Source organism: Convolutriloba macropyga, chromosome 2, assembly GCF_964194025.1.
Source record: "Convolutriloba macropyga chromosome 2, txConMacr16.3, whole genome shotgun sequence".
Taxonomy (NCBI): Eukaryota; Metazoa; Xenacoelomorpha; order Acoela; family Convolutidae; genus Convolutriloba; species Convolutriloba macropyga.
In genome coordinates, this window is record NC_134469.1 from 14,657,083 (window position 1) to 14,676,730 (window position 19,648).

General features: G+C 33.9%; 2 protein-coding genes across 2 annotated transcripts in view; both read left to right on the plus strand.

Annotated features, from left to right (window-relative positions):
• Window positions 1-2,677, plus strand: part of LOC142356998 (AP-1 complex subunit beta-1-like) — a 78,751-nt gene extending 76,074 nt beyond the window's left edge. The window contains exons 13-14 of the mRNA XM_075408728.1: window positions 1,412-1,592; window positions 1,862-2,677. Of these exons, the coding sequence (XP_075264843.1) occupies window positions 1,412-1,592; window positions 1,862-2,076 (396 nt within the window). The 3' untranslated portion in view covers window positions 2,077-2,677. The remainder of the gene's footprint in view (window positions 1-1,411; window positions 1,593-1,861) is intronic.
• An 825-nt stretch (window positions 2,678-3,502) lies between these two features.
• LOC142357020 (uncharacterized) overlaps window positions 3,503-19,648 on the plus strand; it is a 210,491-nt gene continuing 194,345 nt past the window's right edge. The window contains exon 1 of the mRNA XM_075408743.1: window positions 3,503-3,512. The gene's annotated coding sequence lies outside the window, so the exon portion shown is untranslated. The remainder of the gene's footprint in view (window positions 3,513-19,648) is intronic.

A 19,648-nucleotide genomic window follows, 5' to 3' on the forward strand; every position in this document is an offset into this window, starting at 1 on the left:
TTGGGTAGTCAATTTGGAATAGTTATTTTGGTCACACTTGAGTATTAAAAGAAGTGCAGAATGGAGTAGTTTAAACGTGTTCAATTTTAAACTGGTTTACAACATCATTGGGCAAGTGATACCTTTAAGGCTATGTTTTGATAAATTGGCTAATTTCTGATTTTTGCCGTTTTTATCCGTTTTGTTGTTTTATCACCTAGTCCGAATGGTAACAGCTCCCAAAGAATTTTCATAAGCAAATCTGTTGTATATTTTCAATTGACAGCGTATGGTTTTTATTAATAATTATGTATATTAATATTTGTATTTTGAAATTTTTCAGTATTTATTGATCCTTTTTTAGTCTCATACCTTTGGTCTTATTAATGGCCGGACAGGTTGATTATCTAATCAGGCATAAACAATGCTTTTCAATGTTTCCATGAGACAGCTTTTAACTTTATCACTGTGTCCTCATAAAATATTCGCGAATTTTTTAAATTTGAAAATAAAAATGTTAAGGTTACCGTTTTCTGTCGTCTTTTGTTACCTTGTCAATTAATCTCAATAATGAGAGTTCTCGTCGGGTTTCTGACGAAGAATGAATTTTTTTCGAAAAGCTTATCGGCAGATTATATTGTGTCCTTATTTGTTGTTTGTTGTGTGATCTCTTAACATGCCTAATCAACCATCTTATTCGTTAACTTTATCGTTTTAATGGCTTAAGTTTTTAGCAAATGTTTTTGCTGACTGACACCCCACTTTTTCAACATTTTACGCAAGTTCTTGAAATTTTACGCAAGTTCTTCAACATTTTACGCAAGTTCTTGAAAATATCATTTGATATTTTTGTCGCTTTTTTTCTTTGTGAAGTGATATTTTTGTCGCTTTTTTTCTTTGTGAAGTTAGTAAATATTTCTAATGTAGAGTGGTTTTTTTTGTGTTTCAAGCTTTTAATGTATAGTTGTATGTTGACTTAAACACCACAAATAGTCAAAACATTTTATTTCGTGTCATTTTCTGATTGCCTTTTTTCATGGGTTTTTCGAGAAGTCGGTTTATGCGTAGTGTGAACATTTTATCGTCTTGAATGATACCGGAATTTTTTACTCCGCTAGTTTTCGGGGAATAGGTTTAAGATTTTCAATTTTGCGTATCTTACCTTGTTCACTATCAAAGACTGTTACTTTAATTATGTTTATTTTTCGGATATTAGTTTATTTTTTCGATTCAATTCAGGTTGCTTTTTATTCAATTCAGGAGTTTATTAGGTAAGCCCATGTTGATTTTTCCTCTAAAATGGTCAATATATGCTAAAATTTTAAAAATTATATTCTGTCGGAAACTTGGTTCCATGTAAAATGAACTAACATATCAGCTGGTCCTCAGCTCTGAATTGCCCTGTATTGATGTCCGTTCTGATTGTGTTTAGATTGCGATTAAGACGAACGTGGGCGTGTTTTACATGGCCACCCAGATCCCTTGGAACGTCTACTTCAGTACAGAGGGCAGTCTGGACGGGAGGGCCTACGTGGAGATGTGGAAGGGGTTCAACAGTGCCAGTGAGATGAAGAAGACACTATATCTCACCAGCTCGCAACACGACATCAAAAGTAAACGCATTTGTTTGTTACCAGAAGTCAGAGAATAGCAACTACCATTGAATTAATTTAATACAATGATCGCTATTTACGAAAGTACCGACTATTCGAGTTACCTAGGAATTTTTTGAAAAAGATTATCCGACAGTGCCTTGAAAGCTTTGAAAAGTTTTCAGCATTTTTAAAAATCATTTCGGGATTACTCTGAGGCATAATGCTAAAAAATGGTACAATATTTGTAAATGAAATATTTCGTAAGTAGGTTTGGTGCGTATTTCTAGGTAAACTGGCGGCCAACAATGTGTTCACAGCGAAAGAGGTGAACCACGAGGGAGTGACTGTGTTCTACATGTCCATTAAGCTCATTAACAACATCTACGTCCTCATGGAGCTCAAGTTCAACCAGGATGGCTCTGTTGGCATCGCTATGAATGGCAGTTTCCCTGATGTGCTCAAGTTCGTTTTTGAGTCCATCGAGACCATTCTGCACAGTTAAGAGATGCAATGGGAAAATTTTGGAAAATCAGCTTGTGGAGATATTGGTGACCATGAGCTAGTATTTATACATCACAGTTAGCTGGAAAGACATCAAAGAAATCACGAAGGCGCAAATGATATCAACATGCACCCATTTTTTACTTCGCGGTTGTGAGAAACTGACATCAGCGCGTGATAATTTGTTCCACATTCTAGTTGTAAAAATTAATTGTAGTCAATTTATATACAAGTATTGTAAACAATAAGTAAATAACCATGATAAGTTGTGATCGGATAATAGGTCTACTCTGAGCTGATCAATTTTTGTGCTCTGGTCAATTAAATGTTAGGTGCCGATTTCGAGGAGATATGTGTTTCAACATGTGTTTTATGTCGGGCTTAAGATTACTGTGTAAACTGAGATCCCTTGATTGACTGTTTTTATAATGCATGGTTTATTCCGCCTAGAGTTTTGCAGTTTACTGGCAGATTTGGCTCTAAATTTTTTGATATCTGAATTGATTGTTTAAATTGTAGCACATTGATTCGAAGTCTAAATTGTAATTTATTGATGTTAAATCCGATGTATATCAAGTTAATTAACTAAATTTTATTTGCAATTTTTTTTGGATAAACAGTAGATCTGAATGCATCCGTAGTTTTTGACAACCTGCAGATTTTTTATCTGTAAAATGTAAATTCAAAATTTTATAGCCATAACGAAAGTTTGGTTAAACATTTACATTGAACAATCACTTTAAAACATATGAAAAGTTTGGTCCTAGTAAAAATAACATCTAAAACCTTCATGTTCATGTAATTTGATCATTTCTCTAGTTATTTTCTCCTTAAACTTGTTAATAGCCGCACAGCGACAGCTGGGGCTATTATTGCGCTTCTCTTGGTTTTTTACAATTCAAAGAATTTAAATTGCATTGGGGCGCTATCTTTTCACACATTTTCATGATTTTTGAAGTAAAATTGGAGTAGTGATTTTGGTCACGCCGAAACAGGAAATGGAGCAAAAAAGCGAGTGGTTTTTTGCCGCGTGAAATTTTTTCGCTTTAATTTTAATGTAGAGTGAGAAAACGGTCTTTGAACAAAAATTCGCTCTCTCGCTAGTGGTTTTTTTGTTCACATTCAATTTCACTTTGTTTTTTATTGTTTATCGGTTTTTTCGATCGGATTTTTTTCTAAATGGTTTTCCCAGTTCACTCATAGTCCGTTCTAGGTCTAGTTTTTTGGTTAGTCAATGAAAATTCTTTGAATTGTACGTCAGGACTTGTCCTGCTATGTTCTTTTGTTTCGTATCGATTCTTGTTACGACCATATGACGTCACAACCACTTCAAATCTGCTTTTTGTTCATTCGTTCATGCAATTTCAACTGAAGTGCGTGCGTGACGTCATTTTTTGCTCTTATTGGAGCGAGTTTTTGTTCATTTGCTTATTAAATTTTTGGTTACACTTGACTTAACTCACTCTCAAAAATGACCTCCTCACTTTGAAATTGACTTTTATTTGCTTTAATTCAAAGAGATAAGGTCAAATGAGTGCTTGTTACTCTAATTGAAGGCGATTTAAGAGCAGCAAATAGAAACAGCAATAAATTATATAGATTTTTAATCAAAATTTGACATCTCAGCGCTTATTGAAAAGAGTAAGTTTTTTTGTCAGTTTTTTTTACTGTTTTTTTTGAGACTGCAGATCTACAAAGCTATTGCGGCCAAGTTCTGGCAATCTGGCAGCTATGTTTTTTTTTGTTTTTTCTATCCGGATTTCTATTGACAAGTTGCTTCACTTTCTCGAGAAATTTCTGACTATTGAGCAGTCAATCCATGTAGGTTGACACATATTTTTTGGAAAAAACTGGACAGTTCGAGAATTTTCTCTCATCTCATGTTTTCCCAAAATTTTGAAAGGCAATTTCTGGATATTTGACTGATTTCCTTGTAACCCCTAGTATAATAAAAAATTTAGAGATTTTTAAATGAAAAGCTCTTCAGGTAAAATTTTATCTCTTATTAGAAGATCTCTTGCGCTGTCAAACTTTTTACGCATATGGCAAACCTTTGTACCCCAATTTATTTGTCTGTTTGTTCTCAGAAGTGATGAGGCTGGATCGAAGAAAAATTGCACTGAATTTGAAATGCGACAAAACAAGTGATTTAAAAAGTACAATACTTGCTTTTAACGGTATTAGATGTCTCACGAAGTATATTGTTTCTAATAGCAGTCGCCATTTTCATCAACATTTTGTTTAGTTTCTAAGTCAGATTTCAATTTATTGTCAATCATTACGCCCAGATAACGACCACAGACTTTTGGTTTTGTGGCCTCCATTGTAATGATTTTCCTCAGAAGGCAGCTGATCTTTCTTAGAAAAAACAAGTATTTCGGTTATGTTCAATGCTAACATGGTCTGTTTCATATATTTATCAGTTTGAAAAATACTGCTGGTTTTTGTATGAAGGCATTGATTTGTTTTTGGGTCAGATATTATACATCTATCATCTGCAGATTGTAAAACTTCTTCGCTTTTCATTGTTTTTGAGAAAGCGTTAATATACAGTACAAAAATGAGGAGCTCGAGGTGTGTTCCTTGATGAACTCCGAGGTTAATGGTTGTCCAGTCTGAGTAAATGATTCCGCTTTTAATGCATTGTTTTCTGTTAGAAAGGATATCACCATTTAGATACCGTTTCAAACCCATACTTTGCAATTTCTCAAGAAAGATTTCGTGAGCAATTGCGTTGAACGCTTTCGCTAAATCTAAAATACCAAAACAGTTTCATTTTGTTCTCTAAGTTGGTTTATAGATTCCATTAACGAAATGACAGTGTCATTCGACAATTTATTTTTAAATTCGAATTAATTTTTAGCTTATGCTCTTCAACATTTTCTATCATTTGTTGGAATAGAAGCCTTTCAAATATTTTAAGCAAGAGATGGTCTCACTGAAATTGTCCTGTAGTTCATTGATTTAAGTTGATTCACTTTTTTTGTATATTGGAGTTACATATGCTTTTTTAAGCACATCTGGAAAAACATTGTTCGAAATACATTCGTTAATTGCAAACTGTATACGTGTTCCAATAGACATTTTACTACATTTGAGTGATCATGTTGGGAGGAATCCGGGAACCGATGCTTTGTTCTGTTTTAGTTTGTCAATTACATCGTATAACTCGTCTCGTTATAAACATGAATGAAAAAAATTCTTAAACACAAATTTTGGTAATTCAGTCTTTGCTTACCCCTTCGTAAACACCTAACCTGGAGAAACAATTATTTAAATTGTTAGCTACCTGTTTTTTATATTTTCAAATGATATTATTTTACCGAATTTTGGAAATGTTATGTTTTACCTCTTGTTCTGTTTTTATAAATTTACATTGCTGTTTTAAATCAGGAAGACTCTCGAACATTTTCTTTATACTCATTACTCGCGTTTCTTAGTTGTCGATTAGTAGCGTTTCTGATTATTTTGTATGTATTGTAAGCGGAAACATCTGCCTTCTCCTTCCAAATAACAAAGAGTTGATGTTTTTGCGTTAATAAGTTTCAATATTTCTTTAGATGTCCCTTTTTTCCGACTGTTGATTGGCTCTCCAATTTTGATTGGAGCTAACTTGTTCAACACATTTTCAAACAAATCTGAAAACATTTGAAATGTGAAATTTGCATCTTTTGATACATTGCTCTCCAATCTGTTGAGGCAATCTTTTATTCAGTACTCTTGAAAAATTTTTGGTATCTCTGTAAAGGTATTGCGCTATCCTTTTTTCCTTATCAAAATCCAAAGATGAAACAAACTGAGAAAAATGATTGTTTCCAAACAATTGTTCTAAAGTTATTAAATCGAAAATTTGATTTTTTTTGTGGTTGAGCAATGATCAATTAATGTTTCACTGTTTCCATTTGTCCAAGTTGGCTGACTTCTGTTGACAATGTCTAACCCATTATTTGAAGCGAACTCTGTTAAAAGGTGTTTTTCATTTTGATGAAAGTAATTTAGATTGGAATTTTCGAACAAAATTATGTCTGTCAGTGAATATGCTCCTGAGATTTTTGTCAATTCATCCAGAATAATGTCTTCCAGGTTTTTGTTTGAACAATAAGAAACGTTTATTAGAAGTTCTTCTTTAAACGGTTAAAGTATTTCAACCCATATCGATTCGAAAAAGTTTTGATTATTTGAGTTTAAATCACTTCTGATATTGTATTTGAGAGTAATTGGTATCCATATTCCTACTCCACCACCCTTGACAGTTGCGTTATTTTTGACCTACTTTGATGAATGAAATAATGCTTAATGAGGTCAATGGTATATACTGTTTGTCGTTTAGCCACGTTTCAGTAACTATTAGGCACGTTTGGCTGTCTTGCTGCTGTAAATATTTTTGAGATTTCCACGTTTGTTTTTGACACTCCGCATATTCATATATAAAGTTTTAGGATACGACCAAATTTAGCAAATTGTTTGCCAGAATTTTTGAATGTTTAATTTTTCCGATGATTGGACCCTGGATTTGGTTTGACATGGCAACATAATTAAATAAAATAACATATAATTAGTAGTTAGTATTAAAAAATTTAAAATTTGTATAAAAAAATAACAAATTGGAAATAATTTTCAAAAACCTAAAGTCACCCAAACGCAATATATCCTATATAATCATTGCTGTTCCAGTTACTCATAACGTTTCCGTTTTTTAGTTATTTTAATTTGCACCCAGCAGGCTTATACCCCACCTTGAAATATAATTTCGGATGGTTAACACTATTCTCTGAATTCCACTTTGGTTTGGATATATGCCATCCAGTCGAATATCTGATTGGTCCAAAGCTTAATCCAAATTTTTAATATCGGTCTTTTGGAATTCGCCTCTCAGTCCATCGGCAATGCCATTTAACTCAATTAAATTTTTCAATTTCATAGTTGATAGTTTCTCTCCCAAACGTACCATTCGTTACCTTTGGCAATTTGCAAATTAATAGTCTGTTTTGTTTTAATTTCCTGACACATTTTGACAAAGCTGCTCATAACTGTTTTGCTGCCTCTTCGCCTGGCAGACCCTGATCAATTGAATTATGTCCAGTGTGAACTATAAGTTATTCTGCTTTGGTTGATGGTGCATAATTGTTAACTACATGCGCCGGTCCTGAATTGAAGATGACGGATACGAATGGATAGCTGCCTCATTACTAATGTCATTTTGCCGGACTAATTTGTATGTGCTATCTGAAATTATGAGCTGTTTCGTAAATCGCGGGACAAATTTTGTGTAAAATTGCCTGTTAGCAGTTGAAGTTGTTAAATTACTCTCTGGTGTTTTGTCTTTAATGAGGTCTGATATCAATTTGTCATTATTACTCCTCAAATATTGAATTTCAGACTTTGCTTGGTTGTAACGTTCCCTTTGATATTGTAGTTCTTTCTTCAAATTTTCTATTTCATGTTTTTTTCCTCCTTTCTATTAGTTGTGACGTTAAGTGACTCCCTTCTTTGAATTCCTAATTGCATTACCTCGTTTACCAGCTTTTCTTTTGTCCATGTCGATAAACTTGTAGTATCAGTCGTCTTGATATCTTATGCTTAGGATGATTTAGTTTATATTTTAAAAAAAAACATACATTGACTACCTTTTGTTCCCTCAGCTAAAAAATGACTGTTTCACAGTTGCGAAATTAGGAAATATTGAGCTGAAACTGAATGTGTGTATTAGCAATAAAATGGATATATCTCTCCAAGAATAGAATACCCAGCCAGTATGACGATAGAATAACCAGTAATATATTCAATATGTTGTACTGTTTTGAAAAAAAATGGAATTCGAAAAGCTGTTAGATGTGTGCTGTAAAAAAATCAATGCAACCGACTTACGATGGTAATGATCAATTATTTTGGTGAAAAGTGGCATTGTGTTGAAGCTAGTTGACGGATATCAAATATAAGAGAGAGAGAGAGAGAGAGAGAGAGAGAGAGAGAAAGAGGGCGAGAGAAAATTCTATTTTAGAAGTTTCTGCACGGCTCTTAGCCGCAAATTTTGAGCATCAATTATTACCGATAATGTTTTTAGAACCTGGTTCTGCCGTCTACAATGGTCTTCATGGTTCTGCCGTCTACAATAACCCCCAAGAGATTGCTAGGCTACTGTTAGTTCATCCCTAAAGAATTATGTAGCAGTTATATTGTTCCTGCTGTTTTTTAATTCAATTTTTCATACTACCGACTTATCGTCTGACTGACGTTTCGTCCTTAAAAAAGCATAAATAGTTAAAGCCTGGAGGGCATGAAGTGTCTGTTCAATTCTCTTAGAGTTTCCGGTCTCTAATTATACGTTTGATCAAAACTGCTGAGATACAATTTTTTGATTTGAAGGCCAACTTTGGACCCCCTTTTGTTCGGGGCAATCTATTCACAAATTTTTCGGCTTATTGGTGTCAATGAGAAGTCAAACTGGATTAGCGTTTTTGGTGTTGCTGAAGTAGTAAAGAGAGCGAAACAGTGGTTGGTTCAAAGACTTGAAATCTGTTTTGTGATCTTAAAATAAAGGAGAATACAGTGACTGAGTACATGGTTTCGATAGTGGGTTTTCTGGCAATGTTACTTCTTACTTTAAGTTTTATTGTTTTTTATCCAATTTTTCGGCAGTTTTTTGGTTATTCGAGGCACATTTTCAATGACAATTAAGCGATTTTTTATCGTCTGGCATATATGCCCTTTAGGCTTGATTAAAATCTTGTCTCGAACTTTTTATGATGTCAACAAATCAATTATTTTGTCACGATGAAGCGGTAAAGAGAGCAAAAAGCGACGAATTTTAGGACGTAAGTTTTCAAACTGCCTTTGAAATTGAAGGAGAAGTTAGTGTTTCAAAAAATTTTGAAGAGAGAAAAAATTTTGAAGTTTTGATAGAGAATTTGTTAACACGTTCAGCAATTTGACTACTAGTCTGACTCATGTGTTCCTAGATTTACTGCGAATGCCATCAAAAGATCTATGTGTTTTAATGAGGCATAGTTGAATTATTTGAATCTGGTATTGGTCAGCTAATGCTTGTTTTTTACTAAGCCACTATTTATGTTAATAATTGCTCTCAAACAAAGTTTATAGCAATTGTATTAACCTTTTTTAGGCAATATTTTATTTGAACGATTTTTCGTCTGACCCATTTGACTTTTCGTCGTCAAAAAGGGGATAGACAGTACATAAAGTTCTCTTAGAGCCTTAACAGTCTCTCAGAATGCCTTTCACCAAAACTGTTTGAGGAGACAATTTCACGGTGTTAAGAGCGGTTCCCCAACAATCGCCGTCCTCGCACCAACCCCCTCGCGTCCAGCCCTCCCGATTCTCCCCGTAGCTTGAGCCCTCCCCCCCTCACCCACACCGCTCACCTCCCTCCTGCCCCCAACCAGTGCTATTATCTCTTAAGGCCCAGCTGAGTACTACCGAAGGCAATTCGCTCTATCGGTTCAATTCGCTCGAAGGCAAATCAGTCGGTTATGTATAGATTATTGAATTTTGAGTTGATGTATGGCATTTTGCCCGCTTTTGTTGTCCTAGTTTTGTAGATAACAGGTTTCACCGTTATTATAATCAAGTACAGTTCATTAGGGAATAATTAATAGTCGCAAAGCGATACCTAGAAGCTATTATTTGCGTATACTATTTGACGCCACGATCACATCAAATCTACTTTTTGTTCTTTCATCCATGCACTTTCGACTGAATTGAGTGCTTGTTCGTTTTTACACATTTGTAACTTTATTTTGGTTATGACACTGTTGGTTTTCAAAGGGAAATTTTGTAAATGTTGACATTCAATGTTGAATATCAAAAATGGTGCTGTAAAAACGCAGATTTTATTGTAATAAGCAGTTGGGAACTTTTCCTGATTTATTCATTTTAATAGCTGAATAGATTTGTTAACCATCTAAACCATCTCTTGGATTTGGAATTTTTGGGCTCTTTGATGTCAATGAGAAGTTAAATGGGAGTTGTGATTTCAGTCACACTAGAGCAGTAAATCGAGAGAAGCGAGTAGTGCGAAACGTGTTTTTTTTTTGCAAACGGCAATTGGAAGGCTAATGATTGTTTTGACGTTTATGCTATCTATCTGTTATAGGAGTTTTATGCTATTTATTGTTTTCTTTGAGACGGCAGGTCTTCAAAGGTATTGGTGTAATTTTCGGGTACCAGTTTTTTTGCACCATTTGATCAGGTGCCATGTAATCAGATAGCAACTTTTTTAATAGCTGCACAGCGATAGCTGGGGCTATTATTGGCCTCATTTTACAATTTTTACAATTCAAAGAATTTGAATTGTATTGGGGCTCTGTCTTTTTTACTACTCGAAGAGGAGTATTGGAGAAGTCCTTTTTAGGACTCCTTTTCGAAGTCCTTTTTTTAATCAATTTTATTGGAGTGAATTTTGAAGCAGGAAATGAAACATGTGAAAAAAATTGGAGTGATTTTGTTGCTGAACAAAATGAAGAGTGGAGCGAAAAGAGAGTTGTTTTTTGTTCATATCGCTGTTTTCTCGAGCGCAAAAAATAGATGTGGAAAAAAAAATTCTGTAAACAAGCGAATTTTTTTTGTTGACGTGCGGCAATTTAAAGCAGTTGTTTTTCATTTATTTTGGTTAATAGGATTGGTTATGATTTTGTTTTAAATTTAGGCTGGTTTTGGTAGTGGTTTGAAGGTTTCTGAAACTTCATATGGATTTTATGCTAATTCGGAGGTTTTTCATTTATTTTGCCGATTTTCGGGGTATTTTTTGCGTTTTTGGCGATCGTTTTGTTTTACTAGCTCAAATGGGTATTGAAAAGACCTCCTCTACTTGAGCAAGTTTTAGATAACAATTGTTTACAGTTTTGAGAATACGAATCAGTTTTTTTTTTGAGAAATATGACAAAAGATGACGAAAATTGGAACTATTTTTATTATTTTTTTTGCAGTTTTTTTGTTTTTTTGGACAAAATTCTTAGCCTATTATGATTTTCCTATTGTCTTGCGAGCATCTGGATGCGCTTTTGACGGAAAGGTTTTTTTCTTTGGATTTATATGCTTTTGTAATATTAAAAAAATTATTAACTTTTTCCGGTTTTTTGGTGCAAGTTGTTTTTAAGAGCTTTTTTTCATAATTTGGCCTCAAATGTTTTTAAAAAATTTTGGATAGGTGGTTTTATTAAGTACTAGTTGTTTTGATGAAGTTATTTTTGGCAGAGATGGTTATTTCGGAATCTCAATTTATAACGAAATTTGATCAGATTTTTTTTATATTTTAACAGATTTGATTTTCTTGTTTTTACTTTCTTTGTTTAATGGTTTTGTTTCAAGATAATCATAAATTATTTTTCTGATGAGGAGTTGGATGGCATTTAAGTAGCATTCCACTTCGAGTCGTTTTCGGAATTCTTCAGGCTATGTTTTTTAAGATGTGTTCACACATTTTCATGATTTTTGAAGTCAAATTGGAGTTGTGATTTTGGTCACGCCGAAACAGGAAGTGTAGCGAAAAAGCGAGTGGTTTTGCGGCGTGAAATTCTTTCGCTCTAAATTTAAAGTAGAGTGAGAAAACGGTGTTTAAACAAAAATTCGCTTTCTCGCTAGTGGTTTTTTGTTCACATGCGGCAATTTCACTCTGATTTTTACTGTTTTTTTTTATTTTTCGGATAGGATTTTTTCTAAGTGGTTTTCCCAATCCATTAATAGTTCCTTCTAGGCCTAGTTTTTTGTTTTTAATTTCTATTTCTCGCTAATGGTTTTTTGTTCACATGCGGCAATTTGACGTTGATTTTACTGTTTTCTTTAATTTTTTTTAATGAGTTTTCTAGAAATGGTTTTCTCAATTCACTTATAGTCTGTTCTTGGTCTAATGGTTTGTCTAGTCAATGAAAATTGTTTGAATTGTACGTCAGGACTTGTCCTGCTATGTTTTTTCGTAGAGTGTTTGTTGGTCGCGATTTTTGTTACGACCATTTGACGTCACAACCACTTCAAATCTGCTTTTTGTTCACTCGTTCATGCAATTTCAACTGAAGTGCGTGCGTGACGTCAGTTTTCGCTCTTAGTGGAGCGAGTTTTTTGTTCAGTTGCGTGTTTAAATTTTTGGTCACACTTGACTTAACTCACTGTCAAAAATGACTTCCTCACTTTGAAATTGACTTTTATTAACTTTAATTAAAAGAGATGAGGTCAAATGGGTGTGTGTCACTCTAATTGAAGGTTATTAGAGAGCAGCTAATAGAGGTAGCAAATATTATACAGATTTTGAATCAAAATAACATATCAGCCTTCAATGAAAAGACGAATTTTTTTGGTCTGTCTTTTTTACTGTTTTTTTGAGACTGCAGATCTACGAAGCTATTGCGGCTATTTTCTGGCAATCTGCCATCTATGTTCGTGGTTTTATGTCTAATTATATTTAATTTGAATTTGTATTGAAATTGATCATATAAACTCTAATTTCAATCGAATAGAGGTAAAATTAGATTATTATAAAACCATATTTCTTTAAAGAAACTTTTTCGAAATCTTATTTGAAATTACGGATAGAATTTGAAATCGTATATTTGGTTTGTTTGAGGAGCAGTTTTTTGTCTCTTCGCCGTGATCTATACCAAGGGCTTTGTTTACGGCAATCTGACGTCTGTTTGAAAGCGGGCAAATGTTTCTGCACTTTTAGAATAATAGCGTGTGCTGGAACGATTAATTATTTCATTAACACTGCCACGAATCCTATTTTTGAAAAGAAACTTGTAAGCACGCGATGAATTCAATTCTACAATCAGATACCAACTTTTTCCAGTTTTTTTGGTGCAAGTTGTTTAGAATTTTTTTCATAATTTGGCCTCAATTGTTTTTAAAAAATTTCGGATAAGTGGTTTTATTAAGTACTAGTTGTTTTGATGAAGTTATTTTTGGCAGAGATAGCTTTTTCGGAATCTCAATTTATAACAAAATTTGATCCGATTTTTTTATATTTTAACAGATTTGATTTTCTTGTTTTTACTTTCTTTGTTTAATGGTTTTGTTTCAAGATAATCGTAAAGTAGTGGAGTTTTTTCTGATGAGTTGGATGGCATTTAAGTAGATTTCCACTTCGAGTCGTTTTGTGAATTCTTCCGGCTATGTTTTTTTTGAGATCTGTTCACACATTTTCATCATTTTTGAAGTCAAATTGGAGTAGTGATTTTGGTCACGCCGAAACAGGAAGTGGAATGAAAAAGCGAGTGGTTTTGCGGCGTGAAATTCTTTCGCTCTAAATTTAAAGTAGAGTGAGAAAACGGTGTTTAAACAAAAATTCGCTTTCTCGCTAGTGGTTTTTTGTTCACATGCGGCAATTTCACTCTGATTTTTACTGTTTTTTTTATTTTTCGGATAGGATTTTTTCTAAGTGGTTTTCCCAATCCATTAATAGTTCCTTCTAGGCCTAGTTTTTTGTTTGAACCAAATTTCTATTTCTCGCTAATGGTTTTTTGTTCACATGCGGCAGTTTGACGTTGATGTTCTGTTTTCTTTAATTTTTTTGAATGAGTTTTCTAGAAATGGTTTTCTCAATTCACTCATAGTCTGTTCTTGGTCTAATGTTTTATCTAGTCAATGAAAATTGTTTGAATTGTACGTCAGAACTTGTCCTGCTATGTTATTTCTTAGAGTGTTTATTCGTCGCGATTTTTAATACGACCATTTGACGTCACAACCACTTCAAATCTGCTTTTTGTTCATTCGTTCTTGCAATTTCAACTGAAGTGCGTGCGTGACGTCAGTTTTCGCTCTTTTTGTAGCGAGTTTTTTGTTCATTCGCGTGGTTAAATTTTTGGTCACACTTGACTTAACTCACTGTCAAAAATGACTTCCTCACTTTGAAATTGACTTTTATTAACTTTAATTAAAAGAGATGAGGTCAAATGGGTGTGTGTCACTCTAATTGAAGGTTATTAGAGAGCAGCTAATAGAGGTAGCAAATATGATACAGATTTTTAATCAAAATAACATATCAGCCTTCAATGAAAAGAAGAATTTTTTTGGTCTGTCTTTTTTACTGTTTTTTTTGAGACTGCAGATCTACGAAGCTATTGCGGCTATTTTCTGGCAATCTGCCATCTATGTTCTTGGTTTTGTGTCTAATTATATTTATTTTGAATTTGTATTGAAATTGATCATATAAACTCTAATTTTAATCGAATAGAGGTAAAAATAGATTATTATAAAACCATATTTCTTTAAAGAAACTTTTTCGAAATCTTATTTGAAATTACGGATAGAATTTGAAATCGTATATTTGGTTTGTTTGAGGAGCAGTTTTTTGTCTCTTCGCCGTGATCTATACCAAGGGCTTTGTTTACGGCAATCTGACGTCTGTTTGAAAGCGGGCAAATGTTTCTGCACTTTTAGAATATTAGCGTGTGCTGGTACGATTAATTATTTCATTAACACTGCCACGAATCCTATTTTTGAAAAGAAACTTGTAAGCACGCGAAGAAATCAATTCTACAATCAGATACCAATTTTTTTCCAGATTTTTTGGTGCAAGTTGTTTAGAATTTTTTTCATAATTTGGTCTCAATTATTTTTAAAAAATTTCGGATAAGTGGTTTTATTAAGTACTAGCTGTTTTGATGAAGTTATTTTTGGCAGAAATAGTTTTTTCGGAATCTCAATTTATAACGAAATTTGATCAGATTTTTTTATATTTTAACAGATTTGATTTTGTTTTTACTTTCTTTGTTTAATGGTTTTGTTTCAAGATAATCATAAATTAGTGGAGTTTTTTCTGATGAGGAGTTGGATGGCATTTAAGTAGATTGCCACTTCGAGTCGTTTTGGGAATTCTTCCGGCTATGTTTTTTTAAGATCTGTTCACACATTTTCATGATTTTTGAAGTCAAATTGGAGTAGTGATTTTCGTCACGCCGAAACAGGAAGTGGGGCGAAAAAGCGAGTGGTTTTGCGGCGTGAAATTTTTTCGCTCTAAATTTAAAGTAGAGTGAGAAAACGGTGTTTAAACAAAAATTCGCTTTCTCGCTAGTGGTTTTTTGTTCACATGCGGCAATTTCACTCTGATTTTTACTGTTTTTTTATTTTTCGGATAGGATTTTTTCTAAGTGGTTTTCCCAATCCATTAATAGTTCCTTCTAGGCCTAGTTTTTTGTTTGAACCAAATTTCTACTTCTCGCTAATGGTTTTTTGTTCACATGCGGCAGTTTGACGTTGATTTTCTGTTTTCTTTAATTTTTTTAAATGAGTATTCTAGAAATGGTTTTCTCAATTCACTCATAGTTTGTTCTTGGTCTAATGTTTTATCTAGTCTATGAAAATTGTTCGAATTGTACGTCAGGACTTGTCCTGCTATGTTTTTTCGTAGAGTGGTTGTTCGTCGCGATTTTTGTTACGACCATTTGACGTCACAGCCACTTCAAATCTGCTTTTTGTTCATTCGTTCATGCAATTTCAACTGAAGTGCGTGCGTGACGTCAGTTTTCGCTCTTTGTGGAGCGAGTTTTTTGTTCATTCGCATGGTTAAATTTTTGGTCACACTTGACTTAACTCACTGTCAAAAATGACTTCCTCACTTTGAAATTGACTTTTATTAACTTTAATTAAAAGAGATGAGGTAATAACTTTAATTAGAGAGCAGCTAATAGAGGTAGCAAATATTATACAGATTTTTAATCAAAATAACATATCAGCCTTCAATGAAAAGACGAATTTTTTTGGTCTGCTTTTTTTACTGTTTTTTTGAGACTGCAGATCTACGAAGCTATTGCGGCTATCTTCTGGCAATCTGCCATCTATTTTCTTGGTTTTGTGTCTAATTATATTTAATTTGAATTTGTATTGAAATTGATCATATAAACTCTAATTTTAATCGAATAGAGGTGAAATTAGATTATTATAAAACCATATTTCTTTAAAGAAACTTTTTTGAAATCTGATTTGAACTTACGGATAGAAATTGAAATCGTACATTTGGTTTGTTTGAGGAGCAGTTTTTTGTCTCTTCGCCGTGATCTATACCAAGGACTTTGTTTACGGCAATCTGACGTCTGTTTGAAAGCGGGCAAATGTTTCTGCACTTTTAGAATAATAGCGTGTGCTGGTACGCTTAATTATTTCATTAACACTGCCACGAATCCTATTTTTGAAAAGAAACTTGTAAGCACGCGAAGAAATCAATTCTACAATCAGATACCAACCCAGGTTTAGGTACAGACGTATGAAAAGACAATGCTCGACCAAAATATACTATGAAAAGACTCATTAGACGTACTCGACTCATTTGAGCTATGAAAAAATTTAAGTTGGACTTTAAGACATTCTGGACATTAGATCGACTGATTTTTCGCAGACTTTAGCTGGACCCAAAATTTCACAAAAGACTTTGGTTCGAACCAGAATTTGGGCTGGACTTAAGCTTGAGACAATGTTTGCAATCAAAGTCGAGTTTAAGTCTTTCAATGGGTCCATCATTGGTCTTTTTCTCATAAGTCCGCTTTTTTGCAATTAAAATTTTACGTGCAATATTGCATATAACGTAATCAACGTGTATGCTGCTTCATCTAGTAATTGTAGATAGTAAACGTGTAATTATAGTCAATATTGCCCCCCCCTACTAGACTTTTAAAGTCTTTTCATAAGTCGAGGCCTAGGCCTGGGAACTATTAAACTGACAATTCTGGAAGAGTTTTCTTTGAAAACATGGTGTACGAAGATTATGCTCTGTGAGTTCAGAACTTATGAATTGTTTTAATGGTCTTGGAAGGATCATGAGCCCTATTGTAGGGTTGCTGCACTACCAGATTTTTGAGTGTTGTTTTCCCGACTGGATTTTATTTTCTAGAACTGGATGTCTTCGAACACCTGGCATATTTGTGCTTAATCGTTTTTGATTACCAGCTTTAAAAATAAGTGCCTTTCAAATGTTGCAACCGTTAAACTAACGTTAGGTCAAAAGGAATTGCTCACGTAGCTTAAGTGGTCATTTTTGTTAGGTTTATTTTGTGAGCTTATCCTTAGGGGGTGCTAGGAAAAGTAGCCGACAGAGCAATTAGCCGACAAGGAAAATTTGATAAATTTAGCCGACGGACAATTTTATCATTATCCGTCAATAAACCTCATTGGTCAATAAATCAGTAGTTCGGTGGACCATTATCTTTGGTGTGCGGTCGGGTAGCGCTACATTCGGCCTACCCGTAGCCGCAGGGGGATGGAAGCAACCACGGATAGACCTTTGTTACGCTAGTTGATGAAAACTGTTCCGTATATTTGCCCGCTTACGAAATACCGTTTAAATTCGCCAATCAGAGCTTCAGAATTCATCTAATATTAATTTCTTGAATTTTCCGTAAATTGTCGGCTAAATTTCTCATTTTTGGTTGTAGGCTAAACGCCCTGTTGGCAAATACAGCGACCAACTCCTTAGGTATCACCAAGTGAGAACGTGGAGTCAACTTGCTCAACCAAACATCTTCACCGACTTGAATACTAAGATTTCCGACACAGCTGGATAGGTTGTACGAGATTTGTTGCCATTTTGTACTTTTTACCACTCGCAATAAAATTTTATTTATCAGTGCAACAGTCACCGTTTATGTGCATTTCGGCTTGTAACCATAATGATAGGAAAAATGCTAACGACAGTTTGTGGAATGTGATTGTTGGTCTAATTTTTGGCCAAATTTGGAACAGCTTATTTGACTAAGGCTGTGGTTTGCTTTTTTGGACAACTCTTGGCGATGGAAAGCCAATTTTGAGCAAAGAGTTATGGTTTCCCAATTTTCCAATTTGTCAAAAAAAATTTCATGATGGTTGTTTTGCTAATAAATAATTGAAAGAGAAATTTAGAGTTTAAAATTGAAGGCTTGTTAGTATTAATTGTTTTTGTACAAGTTTTTATTTTTTGAAAAAATGCTTAACTGATGAAGGTTGGCATTTTAATCTTTGCTGCTTGTCTCAAGTTAGTGTACTGAACAATTTTTCGTAGGATTCAGATGTTAAACACGAGAGGAGCACATGTCAGTCGCGAGATTTGAACCCTTTTCCTGATTTTGCTCTCTAATTGTTCGAGTTATTGCCCATCTTCCTGTGCATTTTGCACGCGTGTTTTTGTAATGCAACTCTTTGCAAGTTTTTGATATCTCGGATTGGTCTTCGTGGATAGTTGTAAAGATGACAGATTGAAACAATATGATTCTCGGGTGTGAGCTTTTGCACAGCTAGTTCCGACCTTTCACTCATTAAGACCTTTCACAGTAAGACCAAGTTTTTATTACATAAATTATTTTTGGAAATTTTGTTGCCCAAGCCTGAAAAATCAATCGATGCTCTTGTGCACTGTAAAGCAATCGAAACTGGGCACCGTCAAAAAACTATTTTTCAAAAAACAAAGTAAACTAACAGCGGAAAATTAGCGATTCAAAAATGGTAGTTGTTTTAAATTAGAGGATCCATTTAATCTTAACTTTAGAAGAGAAACAGATTTAAATGAAAGCTCTAATTTTTAGCAATAATTTAATCAATAAAATGTTTTCATGAGAGAGTTTAATCTACTGAATGTCAGGGTGATTATCCTGTTCTGGTCTTCGATTGTTGCGTAGATCTGTTCCTCGGTTTGTATTCACCCTTCGTACTTTTTCGCTAATCTCTCAAGCGGGACAATATCCGGCTTTCTGATGTTCCTTGAGTATACGTACAATCGAATTTTGAGGCCATCTTTATTAGAATAAGTGTTTCATCAAGTACTTTTACTTCTTCTTACAGGTTTTACCGATTAACATCAAATTAATGAAATTATTTTTATAGCTGCGAAGCTGTAAGCTGAGCGTAGCTATATTGCGGTGCTCTTGGTTTTTTTACGACTCGAAGAGGAGTATTGGTTTTCTCTCGGTCTTTTTTTTTACAGGAAGTACTATTTGTTCAGGTGGCGTTTTGACCTAATAGTGAAAGCGAGTAAAAGTGCCGTGTGAACTGATTTTTCTGATCGAAAGAAGTTTATTGTTCATGCGCTACGTTCAGTGAATGACTTTTTGACTTTGAAAAGAGTTTTTGAGAGATTGGCGCATATAGATGAGTTTTTAGCCGTTTTTCGTCCATTTGGCCCAATTTTTTTTAATTGTAACTTGGTTTCTTGTAGAAGTAAATTTTGATCGATACCGCATAAAAATGCAAACATCTGAAATCGAAGCCACAATGTTTTTGAGATCTTGATAATGCGTTTAAAGTGCAAAATTGGCCCATTTTTCTCAATTTTTTTGTCAATTTTTGTTTTTTTTTTCATTTATTGCTTCATTTTCGGCTTTTTAAGCGGACTTTATTTTACCAAATTAGTACATATGTCAACGTCTTTTTGATAATTCCTGAATTGGATCCCTCTTTTGGACGTGAGGTGTTTTTGTTTTATAAAAATGTACACATAATCCAATTTTCGCGGTTTTTTTTGTCAAAGTTTTCAATTTTTTTGTTTGTATTTTGAGTTTATTAACTATTAAAAGTCTTTTGGTGCTCCATCGTTAGTTTTGGTTTCGTTTGGTTGCTCATTGAGTTGTTTTTGGCCGCAACTCTTTAAAATTCAGTGAAAATTT